At 39.8% G+C, this 13645-nt stretch overlaps 1 protein-coding gene across 1 annotated transcript in view; it reads right to left on the bottom strand.

The window, feature by feature from the left end:
- pappa2 (pappalysin 2) overlaps positions 1-13645 on the bottom strand; it is a 75223-nt gene that overhangs the window by 28884 nt on the left and 32694 nt on the right. The window contains exons 12-15 of the mRNA XM_073491615.1: positions 8779-8907; positions 8589-8674; positions 3658-3854; positions 1212-1325 (exon numbers count right to left, since the gene is read on the bottom strand). Coding sequence (XP_073347716.1) covers positions 1212-1325; positions 3658-3854; positions 8589-8674; positions 8779-8907 — 526 coding nt within the window. The remainder of the gene's footprint in view (positions 1-1211; positions 1326-3657; positions 3855-8588; positions 8675-8778; positions 8908-13645) is intronic.

Raw genomic sequence — 13645 nt, forward strand, 5'->3', positions numbered from 1 at the left:
GAGGTTGCAGAGATGTGCATGATAAAGAGGGCATCCATAAAAGAAGCAGGGGATGGAGAGATGACTCATTCAACAATGAAGTGGAAATGATGAGAGAGGGGGAGAGGGAGAGAGAGAGAGAGAGAGAGAGAGAGAGAGAGAGAGAGAGAGAATGAATGAGTATGTGCGAGTAAGGAAAGAGGCCGCCTCATGACTATAAAGGACCCTATAATCAAAAGCATGACGGACAAGGCTGTGAAACGATCAGTCAAATCAACAGCTAACCTACGCTTAGTCTGGTCCTGCGGAGTTTATTGTGGGAACTGTGGCTGTGGAAAGATTCAATAATACAGAACTACTAAATATAAGAAACAGACACAGGTCTGAAATGGAAAGCCAGGTCCAAATACAGTGCAGTACACAAACCAGGACATCTGTGCGAAGCACTGTTGGCTAGCTGCAAAGACAAGCAGGCTAATTAGCCATGTGAATAATTCAAACTGTAGCAGCAACTATTGTAATTCTCTATTAACGCTAGGTTTGACAACAAATACAGATGTCATTAATTTCTAACATTCATCATTGCTAATCACAAATAAACAATAATAATTTTTAAATGATTAAGAACATATTCACTTTTTTGTTACTCTATTTTCTGGATCCATAATAAACTCTAATTATAAATTATGTATCTATGATGACTAAGAGACATATTTATGATTACAAAATGATTATTATTCCTCCAGATGCCAGTATTTGAATAACTCATGAACTTTTTAAGTATTTAATAATGAATGATGAGTTAATTATATAACATTTGGTCTTCTACTAATAGTAAACTGGTAACATTACTGGACGATTGAGATGATAAGTATGCACTGAGTATAAAATAAGACAAAATGTAAATAAAGAATAAGTGCAGCGTTAGTCATGATTTGGTAATCATCTACAGATCATTAGTACATAATTCACAGTTGACTTGGAAAATGAGTATTTATAGTAACAAATGCATTGTGAATCATGCAATTGTTAGAAAGTTAAGAATGTGTGCGTGTGTGGAGGTTTGAGCCAGCTGTCTGTGTGAGAGGCCCTTCAACCCCGTTTTAAGAGTATTGGAAAGTGCTGGAAGCTGTTGAAGACAGAGTAGCCACCCACAGCCATTCAGCAGTGGGGAAAACAGATACAATATGTGCAAACACACAAACACACCACACGCACACACACATACGTACCTTCAGCCAGAATAAATGTTCTAGGTCATTATTTGTATCAGACTGGGCGGTGCAAGGGAACCAGGTGTCAGTGGACAGTTTCTCACTCAGCTCCAGGTGCTGGTACCTGCAGAGCTTCGCATAAAACAAGGGAAATATACAATGCTAATTATACAAATAAAAAATGTACAGTTATTTTACTTTTAATGCATCATATTAACCGTAATCTAATCTGATCCGTCCAAAAGGTAACCAGACCTTAGCTGACCTTTTAAACTAAACTAAACGCTGTTGGTTATATTGGAACATGATCTAATTTGTGGCATTACCACATATTCCACTCTATGTTGGAACAATGGAAGGTTCATATCATCTGAGCTACAGATTTGTGCTAATTTCATACATTCTACTAGACTATTCTGTGTGTTGAGACAAGCACAAATTCTCCGACAGTGAAGCGTTCGACAGGCCATGCAGACTCTATTCATGACATTTTGATTTGTTTTGTTTATTGCACCTTTCCTCATGTAGCGTGAAAAATCCCAGGAGGTTTGCCAGTTCTAGGATGCTGGATCCAGTGTGTCTGACACCAACTATCCTCCCATGATAAAAGTGGCTTAAATCATGTTCTTTGCCCAGCGAGCTAAACTTACTTCACTCTACATCTTTTTTGCTTATTCTTCATTTGTATGTGGCTTACTGTTTAGATGGGCAAGGCTGATGTAAGCACATTTCTAAAACTGTGACATCATTTAGAAACAATGATGGGCCTGAGAGGCCTCATGTGATTGCAGAAATTTTATGGGAGATGTCAGAGCTGGAAAATGTATTTGTACTGAAGTTGTAAAAAGAAAGAAGGGGGCCATGACCACTATGTCCTCCAAAGTTACGTGCAAAGCCCTTTCTCATCAGGCTTATCCTCACCCATCACTGCTCAGCTGTGTCACTGTGACCTGAGGAATTTTGTGACCCACTGATTTCACTTTTCTTTCTTGAGTGTGTAACAACAAGGCTCTATTAGAAAGGCAGAATGCAATTGAGAGAGATAAAAACAGAGATAATCTAAGGTAGCAAAAGAGAGCAAAGGGAAGAGAGAGAGAGAGACAGAAACAGAAAAGTGAAAGCTAGCCAGGAATATGGCTACTGATTCTTTAGGAAATATCTGCTTAGGTGGAACTACTGAGGGCTCATGTAAAATTGCTGTTTGTATAACCCCAGGCTAGAAGGAGTATTGATTTGAAAACATAGACTGTTGTAATATAGTTTCCAGCCCCCAGTGACTGCAATGAAAACAAAGCAGGCCCAAATGAAAACCATCATACGGACCGTTGGCCAAGTCTGATATTATGTGATTCCTCCAAAACCACTTTCATGATTTGTAAATCGTTGTCTAAAGTAAGTCTTCAATCATGATATCCCTTTGGGTCTGCTAAGCTTTGTCTCATCCTCCTGCTTCTGTGGATTTGGCACATATGAGGACAACACATACGACGATGTAAATTATTTTGCATTATTTTGAGGTCTCTCACTATTTTGAGATACTTAAGCCCCTTTCACAAATGAATTCCAGACAATATCCAGAGAATCATATCAGGATATTATCTACATTTGCTTGTTCAAACATGCAGCAAACAGCAGGAAATTGTCCATGTCAGATGTGTTCACACATGTTGGAAATACTCTGGAGGCTACAGACTACTCCGTAATGATTATCTTTGCGTTGATATCAATACTACATGTGTTTGGATGTATCTGCAATATCAACAAAAGAGTGAAAAATAATATACAGGCAGGCAGAGAAAAATACGAAGCAGCTGCACTCTGTGCATGAAGATTCCACCGTAAAAAGGCGTGAACGGGCCATATGGATGCACAAGAGACTGAGCAGGGAAATATTCTGGGCAGATGTTTTGCAGAACTTTAACACTGAGCAGCTTAACAACATTTTCGCGAGTTCTCATATACCTTTGAGAATATGTTACAGCTGATTAAAATAGCACTAACACGGAAGATTACACGCCGTCGACACGCCCACTGAAAGGGACTTATGTCATTATTTTGAGATACTAACTCATTTTCAAAATACTAATTCATTATTTTGGAATAGTAACGCATTATAATAAGATTCTAAGTCATTATTTTGAGATTCTTACTACGAGGTGGAGGACGTTGGTAGAAAGTGAAGTGCAGTCCTGTAATGTTTAAATGGTCCATCTCCTTCAGTTTTTGGATATTCCCTTCTGTATGGATTTAGCCGGTTGGTCAAGATTTGATTTCAGGCACAGACGGGACTCTAAATAAATTGGACCGGAATATGTCCAAAATTTCAAGCTTTCTGTCCAGACAAAAACAGTAAAAAGATGAATTCAGCTTTCAAGTAGCCAGCTGTTAACATTGTTGCCCCCTCCACAGGGAGTTTATCGTCATCTGGAAGTCTTTTATGTGCCCTGCGGTTTATACTTCATACCTTTGTAAGTGATGGCTCTCCAGTGGCAGCGTGGGCGGGACAGTGGTTGGGGTCCTGGTGAGAAGCAGTGGCAGTGGATGCCCACTGGTCCGTGTAGCCCAAAGGTGTGAAGTAACCACAGTCCCGAACACTGGAGCCCCGCTCAAAGTCCTCACACACACCGTCACCATCAAAAACATAACACTGACTAGGTTCACCTTGGGAGATGGAGAGAAGAACAAGACAGGAGGATTTATGAAAGAGTATAAAGCCTGGTTTCTGAATCTGGCAGGGTGTACACTCATCCCCCACTGTTAGACTCCCATCCAAATCTATTTGTCAGTGAACCAAATCTGAGCAAATCTATTTTGTATTTTCGTTGGCCACTTTTAATGTTAGCCACGTCAACTCAACCATATCTGACTTTCTGTGCTGTCAACAGGCTGTAAATTATGGTAAGAAATTAACTTTGGCTTCAATTAATTATTGAAGATCACAATAATTTCATAATGCTAATAGGCAGAGAGAGAACCTAATATGTGACTTGGCCAGTTAGTTTGATCCCAAAGGCACCTTAATAGGCTATGGCTATCTATAAGTCACCAAGTCACAACAGCAGCATTATGTGTTACAAAGAACTGTCAAAAGTTGTTCCAAGTCTCACACAAAACAAAAATACAGACAGGAAGATATTGCTTTTGCCTATTAGAGTGTCCACTAATGCATTTTGTTCTTGATAAAATCAACTTTTATCTGTTCTCAAAGTCAATCACATTAAACCAGAGGAACATATTACAAAGAATATACTACTTATCCATGTGGACTGAAAATAGCACCAGAGGAATAACACTTAATCTAGTGCATGTACATTTCAATAGCATTCTGGCATTACTAGACAGCTGATGGTAGACAGTGACAGGAAACTAGGGCCATCTCTTCTCAGTAATCACTCCAGTTTATTAGGGTCTTGATGGTGGCACATGCTTCGTCAAAGATGTATCTGCATGACTCAATTCATCTGCAGGGAGAATATCAGGGTGATACATTTTTGATTGTTTCCACTGAATTACACCATTCTTTTTAATGCCATGCCAACAAAGACTGTTGACTGACGTTCCTGATACATGAAGTTATGTTAAGAACACCTTGCGTTATTTGAATCAATATTATGTAGCCTGTAACAACAACAACAAAAAACTTAACTTATGGTCCACTTACTAGCTTTCCCAGAGATTTCAAACACATCTCATGATATTCAGTGAAGTTTGCACATTTGTCATGGAGGCAGCTCGGCAAGATACAGAGGCGCAGTTGAAAGTTCCCAAAACGAGTCAGTGGACAGTGAGTTTTTAAATTGGCTTGATTTTGTTAAGCTAGTGCTTTTAAGGTCAATGATTAACTTTCACAACTAAGCTTTCATTTCATATTCAGCAAAATGTTGTTTCTTTAGTGCAAGTTATCAAGCTACATGGTTCAGCTCAGTCTGACTCTAGTGATGTGCCATGTAAAAAACTGCTTTAAGATTTAAGGTTAAGGGGAAAAAACTATGTACTAAAACAAACTGATGATTCTGATAATCTGATTCTGATAAGATTAATGTAATGTACTCTGGGACCAGCAGTTCATGCAGTATTTTTCAGCCACAGTGTAAAGGATTTTAGACTTAACTAAGGATGCAATTCATGTTATTAGAATTTTAGCGGCAGAAAAAAAATAGGCTATCATACTTCCCGTAACAAGCTGCCCCTGAGCGATGAGCAATACATATACATGCAATAGAGTAATGGTCCTGACATAATGTGCTACAGCAGTGTATCACATAAAGAGTGGGAACCATAAGCAGAACAACAGCTTGTAATGCAGCAGCTATTCATAAAAAGGGTGGAAAACATCAGACGCTTCAGAAGTTTGGCCTTATTAACATCTGGACAGCTGCAGAAGGTAGACAGACAGAGCTGTGTCAGAGAGTCAGTGCTGCACAATTGGCTTCAATAAGTTGACGGAAACATTTTTCTGATAAAAGGCAAATTAGGCTAGAAACAATTCAACAGCATATTGTCAGTCCAAGTTCATTTGGCAATACTACACTGAGTGAACTCACCAAACACTCCACCCCTGCTCTGACTACACCTGTGAAAATGATTAAGTCTGTTCAATTCCAAGTCTGTGTATTTATCAAGCCTCACAGAAGAGGACTACTCGACAATCTTTGACTTAAATATTAGGACCATCTGTTCTCTATTTACGGTCTGCATGCTGTAATCATATTGTGCAATCTAACCTTTATTTAATCAGGCAGTTAAAAAATTAAATTAGAAATCAGTGGAATCAATAAAAAACAGCTTTAAAGCAGCACTTCTTGAACAAATGCCAGCTTGTCCATGGCTTGTCTGTGACAAGACGACTATAAATGTGTGGTTACTGCAGAACTGTCGTAAAATTGTATTAACACGACCGAGCAAGAGTAAGACAATTCAGCATAGTTGGAGTTAACTGGGTCAAGCAAATGTGGCAAGGAAACCCAAACAAATATTCTTTCTATGACTAACAAGTACAACTGAATAATTGGTTTTAAGTGTTGCAATTTGTGAAAACCTGTTTTTGCCAAATTGTTTTCCTTCCTAGTCATGATGTCTTTTATTGTAAAACAAGAGAAGTAATAGCTTCAGTCACGGCATGGCTAGCCCTGCTGGTAGAGGAGGAGGGGTTGGTCTCCACTTGTTTCCCCTTGACAAATAAATTGACTGGATGATGGAAATTTTATCCCTGTAACAAGCTCTTGTAACACAAACCTTACACCACACATGAATTAGTACCATCCAGCTGCTAGTGAAAAACAACACATGGCCTAAAAAGGAAGTAACTAACATACTGTCTCCTCTCAACTGACCTGTCACATATTCTTAACGATATTATGGGATATTTATGAAACAACCAAAAAACTTATTATTGAGTCCAAACTTATTAAACTTAGTCTCTGGCGAACATTCTGTTACACAGAGGGTGAATTTTAAGGCTGTGGAGGAGCACCACATACCACTGATTTCTCATGTCATTGTGGCTAATGCCTACTCACATCCAGTCTGTCTTTCAATGAGAAACAGAGACACTTGGAGGCACGCTATTATGGTAGGTGTCAAAACATAACACAGTATGTGTGGGTGGTAAACAGCTAATTATGATTATGTGACATAATGAAAACTTGCATGAGGATTCTGCTCTCACTGCTGTCTGTCTGGCTTTGCTCAACCACATTGCACTTTTTGAATGTGTTTACCTAATATCAAGGTCAGAAAACACATGTTGTCTTCGGCCTTCTGCCTTCAGTGGAGTGTTTTTGGTAAATTCCCTTCGATGTTGTGTTGTGAGGCTTCTGTTGTGGCTTGTCTGCATGCTTCAGACTGGGCGAGGATGCAGACACAAAATATTGTTGTCCTGTGGTGGAATCACAAACGATGGGGGCACTCTCTGTGGCTTCCTTGTTTGTCTTTTGCCATGTTATGCTGCATGTTTTTGGTACTTTTTACTGCTTTTTTTAACCACCTGGCCCAGAGTTAACTGAGCAACATTTGACCCTCGTCTCATGGCTGAAAACTTTGCATATGGGATTCATATCAAAAGGACTGTATTGTTTCTTGTTTGTTTTTTTAATATTGTATAAGAAAGAAGGTCTGTAGATCACTCCCTGTTATTCTGTACACATTTTTGGAAAGTATACAGTCCTTGCAAACTTAAAATAATTAACTGGAATGAAAAACATAAGCAAGAACAAAAAGCAGAACATGAAACAGAACACAAGCCTTAACAGGTGAATCTTCTGTCAGTAACTAAATCTTGAACACCCACAAAGTTGTTTTTCTTGCAGCCACATGACTCACTCACGCCACAAATGAACTGTTTCTTAATGTTTCTCATCTTACCAAAAATCTTTGGTTGTTGATTCGAAGAACAAATCATGCATTCTTGACTGAACCTCACCAAACTTTAACCTGGCCTAAACCCTAACCACAGTTGCTCTTTCCTGATTCTAAGCTTCTTGTTGGGTAAAAAAAAAAACAGAAAACACGATAAATAATGAACCTCCCTCGGCCCACATGATTTGATTCTGGCGGTCAGAACTACAAGGTGGCCTCCAATCAATTAACTGTGGGGTTATTGTACAACAATGGTTAGAATCAGAGGCTTTTACAGCTGGTTATGATCTCTCTCAGAGGGGAGCGCTGGCTGACTCTTGCAGATGTGATTTGATAATAAAAAAAAAAACGTATTACTTACTTAAGATAAAGCATATCAAATAAAATATCAAACATAGCTGTTATGAGCTCGTTTGTGCAATCCAAAACCACATGATCTTTGATTAAAATCAATGAACTTCATTTATCAATATGCACTTTTAAAGGCCAAAACTTTTTTTAATAAAAGAAACACGCCTGACATGTGTTTTGAGACTGAACACTGTTCTTAACTGCTGAAAAGTGTTTTTCTGGTGTTTCTCTGCCAACCTAATGTCAAGACGCTTCAGATTTCTAAACAAGACTTGTGACTTAGCAAACCAAAATCTTACTTTTCACCCTTCAGCTCATCTGTTTTCTCTTATGTTGTGGTGATGCTACATTAATGGTTTGTGGAATCAGTTCAAGCCAGAAGCTTTTATGTCTTGTAAATTAAATTTGATTGGTTTGAATGTTTTTTCTTAAAACTGCTGCATGCACAAATGAGAGATTTCTGGCTATTTAGTGACTGCTCTTTTACACTAAAAGTTTATATGGTGTTGCCATTGTTTTGAGAGAAATCCCACTGCTCAACATGCCTTCATTTTTAAACTTTGTGTGTGTGTGTGTGTGTGTGTGTGTGTGTGTGTGTGTGTGTGTGTGTGTGTGTGTGTGTGTGTGTGTGTGTGTGTGTGTGCTCAAGATGGACCAGAGACGTGTTTTCCAATGGGACTCACTCACCATTACAGTTGAAGCCCATCTCCTTGTGGCATTTCTTAGAGCAGCCATCCCCATCCAACAGATTACTATCGTCACACTCTTCTGTCCTACAGGGAGAGAACCATCATCAGCTTCATTTCCCATGCAATCTATGTGTAATTAGTACCCATCTTCGACAGTCATGTTAATATATCCTCAACATTACACAGACCCCTGTATGAGGCCATCTCCGCAGTAAGGCTGCCCATGGGTGTAGAGGAGAGGTGGTGAGGGATCACTAAGGAGACCGTCTGCTTCCACCTGTATCACGTACTGGTAGTTGAGTCCTTGCTTTACAGAGCTGGAGAGGAGAGGAGAGGAGAGGAGAGGAGAGGAGAGGAGAGGAGAGGAGAGGAGAGGAGAGGAGAGGAGAGGAGAGGAGAGGAGAGGAGGGGAGGGGAGGGGAGGGGAGGGGAGAGGAGAGGGGAGGGGAGGGGGGGAGGGGAGTGGAGAGGAGAGGAGAGGAGAGGAGAGGAGAGGAGAGGAGAGGAGAGGAGAGGAGAGGAGAGGAGAGGAGAGGAGAGGAGAGGAGAGGAGAAATGGTTTCGTGATTGCTTGAAATTGTAAACGTTTTTTGGCATAATAAAATTATCAAATAGAAGTCAGGAGTTTGTTATGTTCTTCCAAGGAGCAGTAAGCAAGGTTTTACTGCTCTGTGTGGTACAAACTGATCATATAATCTTTACAGGCTTGTTGATCGATACTAATGACTCATTCAATACTTGACAAAATAAGAAAGAATTATGGTGATTACTGCTGCCAGTGGAGTGCACGATGACAGAAATCTCTTACAAATACCACAGCTAACTTTCTGCTATGTAGGGAGGAAGCATTGCATTTGCGGTGTGTTCCCCAACAAATCAATTCTGCATGAATCCTGATGGATCCTGAATACAATGGCTCATGGGAGTGCAGCAATAAAAGTGAAACTTGCACTCACAGTGGCTTCTATCTGTAACCTTGCAGTATCCAATGACCTTAAAGCCCCACAGCAGGAAGTGTGTGTAACGATACCTCGACTCCAGTGTCGGGACTATTGATCTGTTTTGGTGGGCTGTGTCTATAAAAAGAGCCTCCTCCCTATTTTCCCAGCACAGATCTACTGCCTCTGGCACAAAAGTTAACCAGGAAGAGCACAAATTGCTCATTATCTGAGGGTTGTCAGATTTCTCTCGACTCAACGAATTTCCTTTATTAATTATGAATCAGAGGAGGAAATAAAGAATTTGAAAAAACGTCCCTATTTATCTGTACTGTATCTATATTTGGTTATATCCTCCAACTCACAGCTCCCTCCTTTCCTATTGCACTCCACACCTCCTCCATAATTCCCTCTTAAACTACAAACTTTAATTAACAAAAATCACACAACAATTTTGTTTGTGTGATTTGACACTTACTCAGACTAATCGCTCAATGGCAATCATGTAACATTAAAACAGTTAAAAAGCATTATGCAGATGTAATCCAAGGAAAAGACAATGCTTTCGCAACAATGCAACACAACTAATATTTTATGGCTGGAGAGTGCTTCGAACAAGCTAGTTCGAGCAAAGTTTTGTGCAATCACTTCTGAAGGCAAAGGTGTTTTCACTTGTTCCAAACAGCTGCCACACTTTCTGGTATTGCACTCTGGAAGTGGAAGTGATTTTGAATGATTTGATTTGAAATTGTTGTGTAAAGAATGAACTAGAACTACCACCTCGTGTTTCTATGCCTCTGCACACCAGTCAAGTTGCTGTTCCTGAGATATTCCGTTAAATGATGGCCAGAAGATTTGCAGAATACTATTATGTCACAATAAAGCTGACCTTTGACCTTTTAGATATAAAATGTCATAACTTCTTCATTTTGTCTAAAATTATGTCATAATTGTCATATCATATGAATGAGAAATGGCCAAAAATGTGTTTTGACCAAATTTGAAGAAATTCCCTCATGGCATTTTTGAGATATTGCGTTCACAAGAATAGGCCGTACGGACAGACAACATGAAAAACAAAATGCCTGCAGCCACAGCAATCACTAGCGTGGAGGCATAAAAAAGAGAACTTGAGAGAGAAGTCCAAATTCTGCAAACTTTCTTTCCCCTACACACCTGCGTAATACTGCATGAAGTGGGGGTGATTGTTGGTTTCAGAAAGTGACGAAAAATGTCAGATGCAGCCCTCCCATTCCAGTGTCGGACAGATGTTGGCAAAGGGATTTCAGATGTCGTTTACCCGTTTGACAAGCACGTGGTTGGTACCATCTGATGATCAATAACTTTGGAATGGCCCTAGTGTCACACCGCGGTGAGGTTGTCTCGTCTTGGGTTATTGTCTTGTCATTTCCTGTTTTATTTTGAAAATCTAACTCTCCTCTCGTTTCAGATCACTTGCCCTTCCTCTTGTGTCACCTGCCCGTCTCCCCTGATTCCTGATTGTGTCCACCTGTTCCCCATTTCCCTCATGTGTTTAAAAGTCTGCGTTCCCCTTTGTCCTGTGCCAAAGTGTCTCGTCTCATGTCCGACCACAGAAGCCAAATCCACAGTCCTGACCTAAGCCACAGTGTGTTCGTGAGTTTTTGTTGTCTACCTCGAAAGAGTGATTTTCTGTTAATTTTCTTAGCCTATCCTTTGTTTCATAGTCATTAGTTTAGTCCTTTTGTCAGCCTCCCTTGGGAGAGATATTCTGTTTCTTGTTATATATAGTTAATGTTTTGAAGCCCGTTGATTTCCTCCTTAGGAGTGATTTTGATTTTGATAGATTTTGTATATAGAGTTTCCTCCTTAAGAGCGATTTTGATTTTGATATTGTGATACCTTTACATAGATAGTTTCCTCCCTAGGAGTGATTTTTTTTTTTTTTGTTTTAGCCTAGTTCTCTCTTCTGAGAGATCCTTAAGCCTAGTTCTCTCTTCTGAGAGATCCTTAAGCCTAGTTCTCTCTTCTGAGAGGTTCCTTAAGAGTAACTTTCAGTCATTTTGTTTTGAAATCACTCTATCGAGAGCCTTGTTAAAACACAATAAAAACAGCTCACTGACACCTCAGCAATTGAGTCCTGTTTTGAGTCTCGGCCTGACACCTAGCACCACAGATCTGGGGGGGGGGGGCATCCAACTATCTTTTGTAACTATCCAAAACTAACAATCTGACAATCACTCTCAATTCACGCTGTGATACACCAGCTGTAGGAGAAGAAAAAGAATCAGCAACTTCTCTCTCTCTTCTTATCATTTGTTATACAACTATTTGTGGCATCCTTCATGTGAGCAACAATATGAATGTTTTCCAGGTGAGGCTGTCTGAAAATGTGCCGTTCTCCCCTTATTTAGACATATTCCCACCTCTCTGTGATGGTTAGCCAGGTGCCAAAGTTCCTCTGAAGACAGTTTTTCTCTTTGCAAGAATATTGTCTCCTGTAGCTGTATAATTAGGTTCAGTTTAAGGAATGTGGTTCATACTCTTGACTTTTGATTATGGTCGGACAGCACATTCTAAGAAGTAGTTCTGATGGTGCAGAACTCGATCCTAACTGTATAAATCTTTGCTGAAGCAAACATTAGATTTATTTCCTTTGCACAATCTTATATTGCCATGTTGGTATTATTGTTCCTACAACATCATAATAAATGTTGCTCCAGGACCATCAGCACTGACCAATCATTTTTACTTGGTAAAAACTGTGGAACATATACACATGGGAGAAGTTAGCCTTTCTAAAAAATGGTTAATGTTGTAAAAGGGTCTACTTAGCCCAAACCCTGATATTTCCTAAATCTAACCAAGTATTTGTGTTACCTTATCCTAAAAAAACCTGACAATTAAAAAGAAATAACATATTAGTCAACTGTGTCTAAAAATAATAAGTCAGCAGTACAATACAATACGTACAACATGGTTCAGGAACTGTGGTCCTGTGCTTCACCAATCTAGCCATGACAATGGCCCCCATTGTGGCCTTGGTTACTTTTTAATCAGTTGCACTGATGTTCTTACAAATTCATAATTAATGTTGCTCCAGGACATAAACTGACATGAGTCGCAAAGCTATGACAGCTATATCACTACAACACAAATACCACATAAACCATTTCCTTCAGTATACAATCACAGAATACCTAATAAACAAACATGTGCAAGACACTTTTTTCTACAAACTGTAATCCCAAGAAACACATTGGACTCTAACATTTGAATGTGTTTTGATTAATTGAGCAGTCATACTTGTCCTCTTCACTCATCTCTCCCTGTCTGTGTTCTCCTTAGTCAGCCTGTGCTAACTATGGTGCAAGTTGAGCAGGAGGAAACGGTTGAGGACGGGATCCAAGCAGTCACTGGTGTTTATGGCCTCTGCGGCTCACATTTGGTTCGTATTCAAAAAAAGAAAAAAAAAATGTGCCTCTGCTTACTTTGCTTCACCTCTGCTGTACTGTTGTCTCCCTCTCTCCCGTCTTACCCCTCCGACAATATCTTCCACTTTAAGTTTCACTTCGATTCCTCCCAAACCTCTCTTTTGTGTCTCTCTGTATGCTTATCTATATCTTTTCCAATTCCCTTTGTCTCCCCACTCTCTCCTCCTATCCTCATCTATTCTTCTCTCTGTTTTCCCGCCCTCCCTTGCACCCCTCTCTCTTTTTTCCAAACTCATTGCTCTCAAACACTCTCTTCTCCTCACATCAACCCCTCTCTGCCCTCCTCAGTCCCACATAACTCAATCCCCACTGGTTCTTACATCTTTTTGCACTTAGACACAGCTTGTGTAACATAGGAGACGTGTTCCCTGAAAAATAAACTGTTTTTGAAGCTGTGTCCACCTAACATCCGCCCTGCTCTGTAAAACAGCAACTGCTTCTCAGAAAATTAGAGTGCCACAACTTAGAAATCACCCCCAAATGATCTGCAATCATGTGACACGACTGTCATATCCTGGCAGGTACTTATCAGGTTTTTGGATACAAGTTGTGCAAAGCAGAAGAGTAGAGAGATTTAGGGTATTTTTAAGGAGGGCTGCTATTTGGTGAGATAAAAACTGGCTTGTGACTTTACATTTGGATTC

The sequence above is a fragment of the Pagrus major genome, chromosome 21 (assembly GCF_040436345.1).
Source record: "Pagrus major chromosome 21, Pma_NU_1.0".
NCBI lineage: Eukaryota > Metazoa > Chordata > Actinopteri > Spariformes > Sparidae > Pagrus > Pagrus major.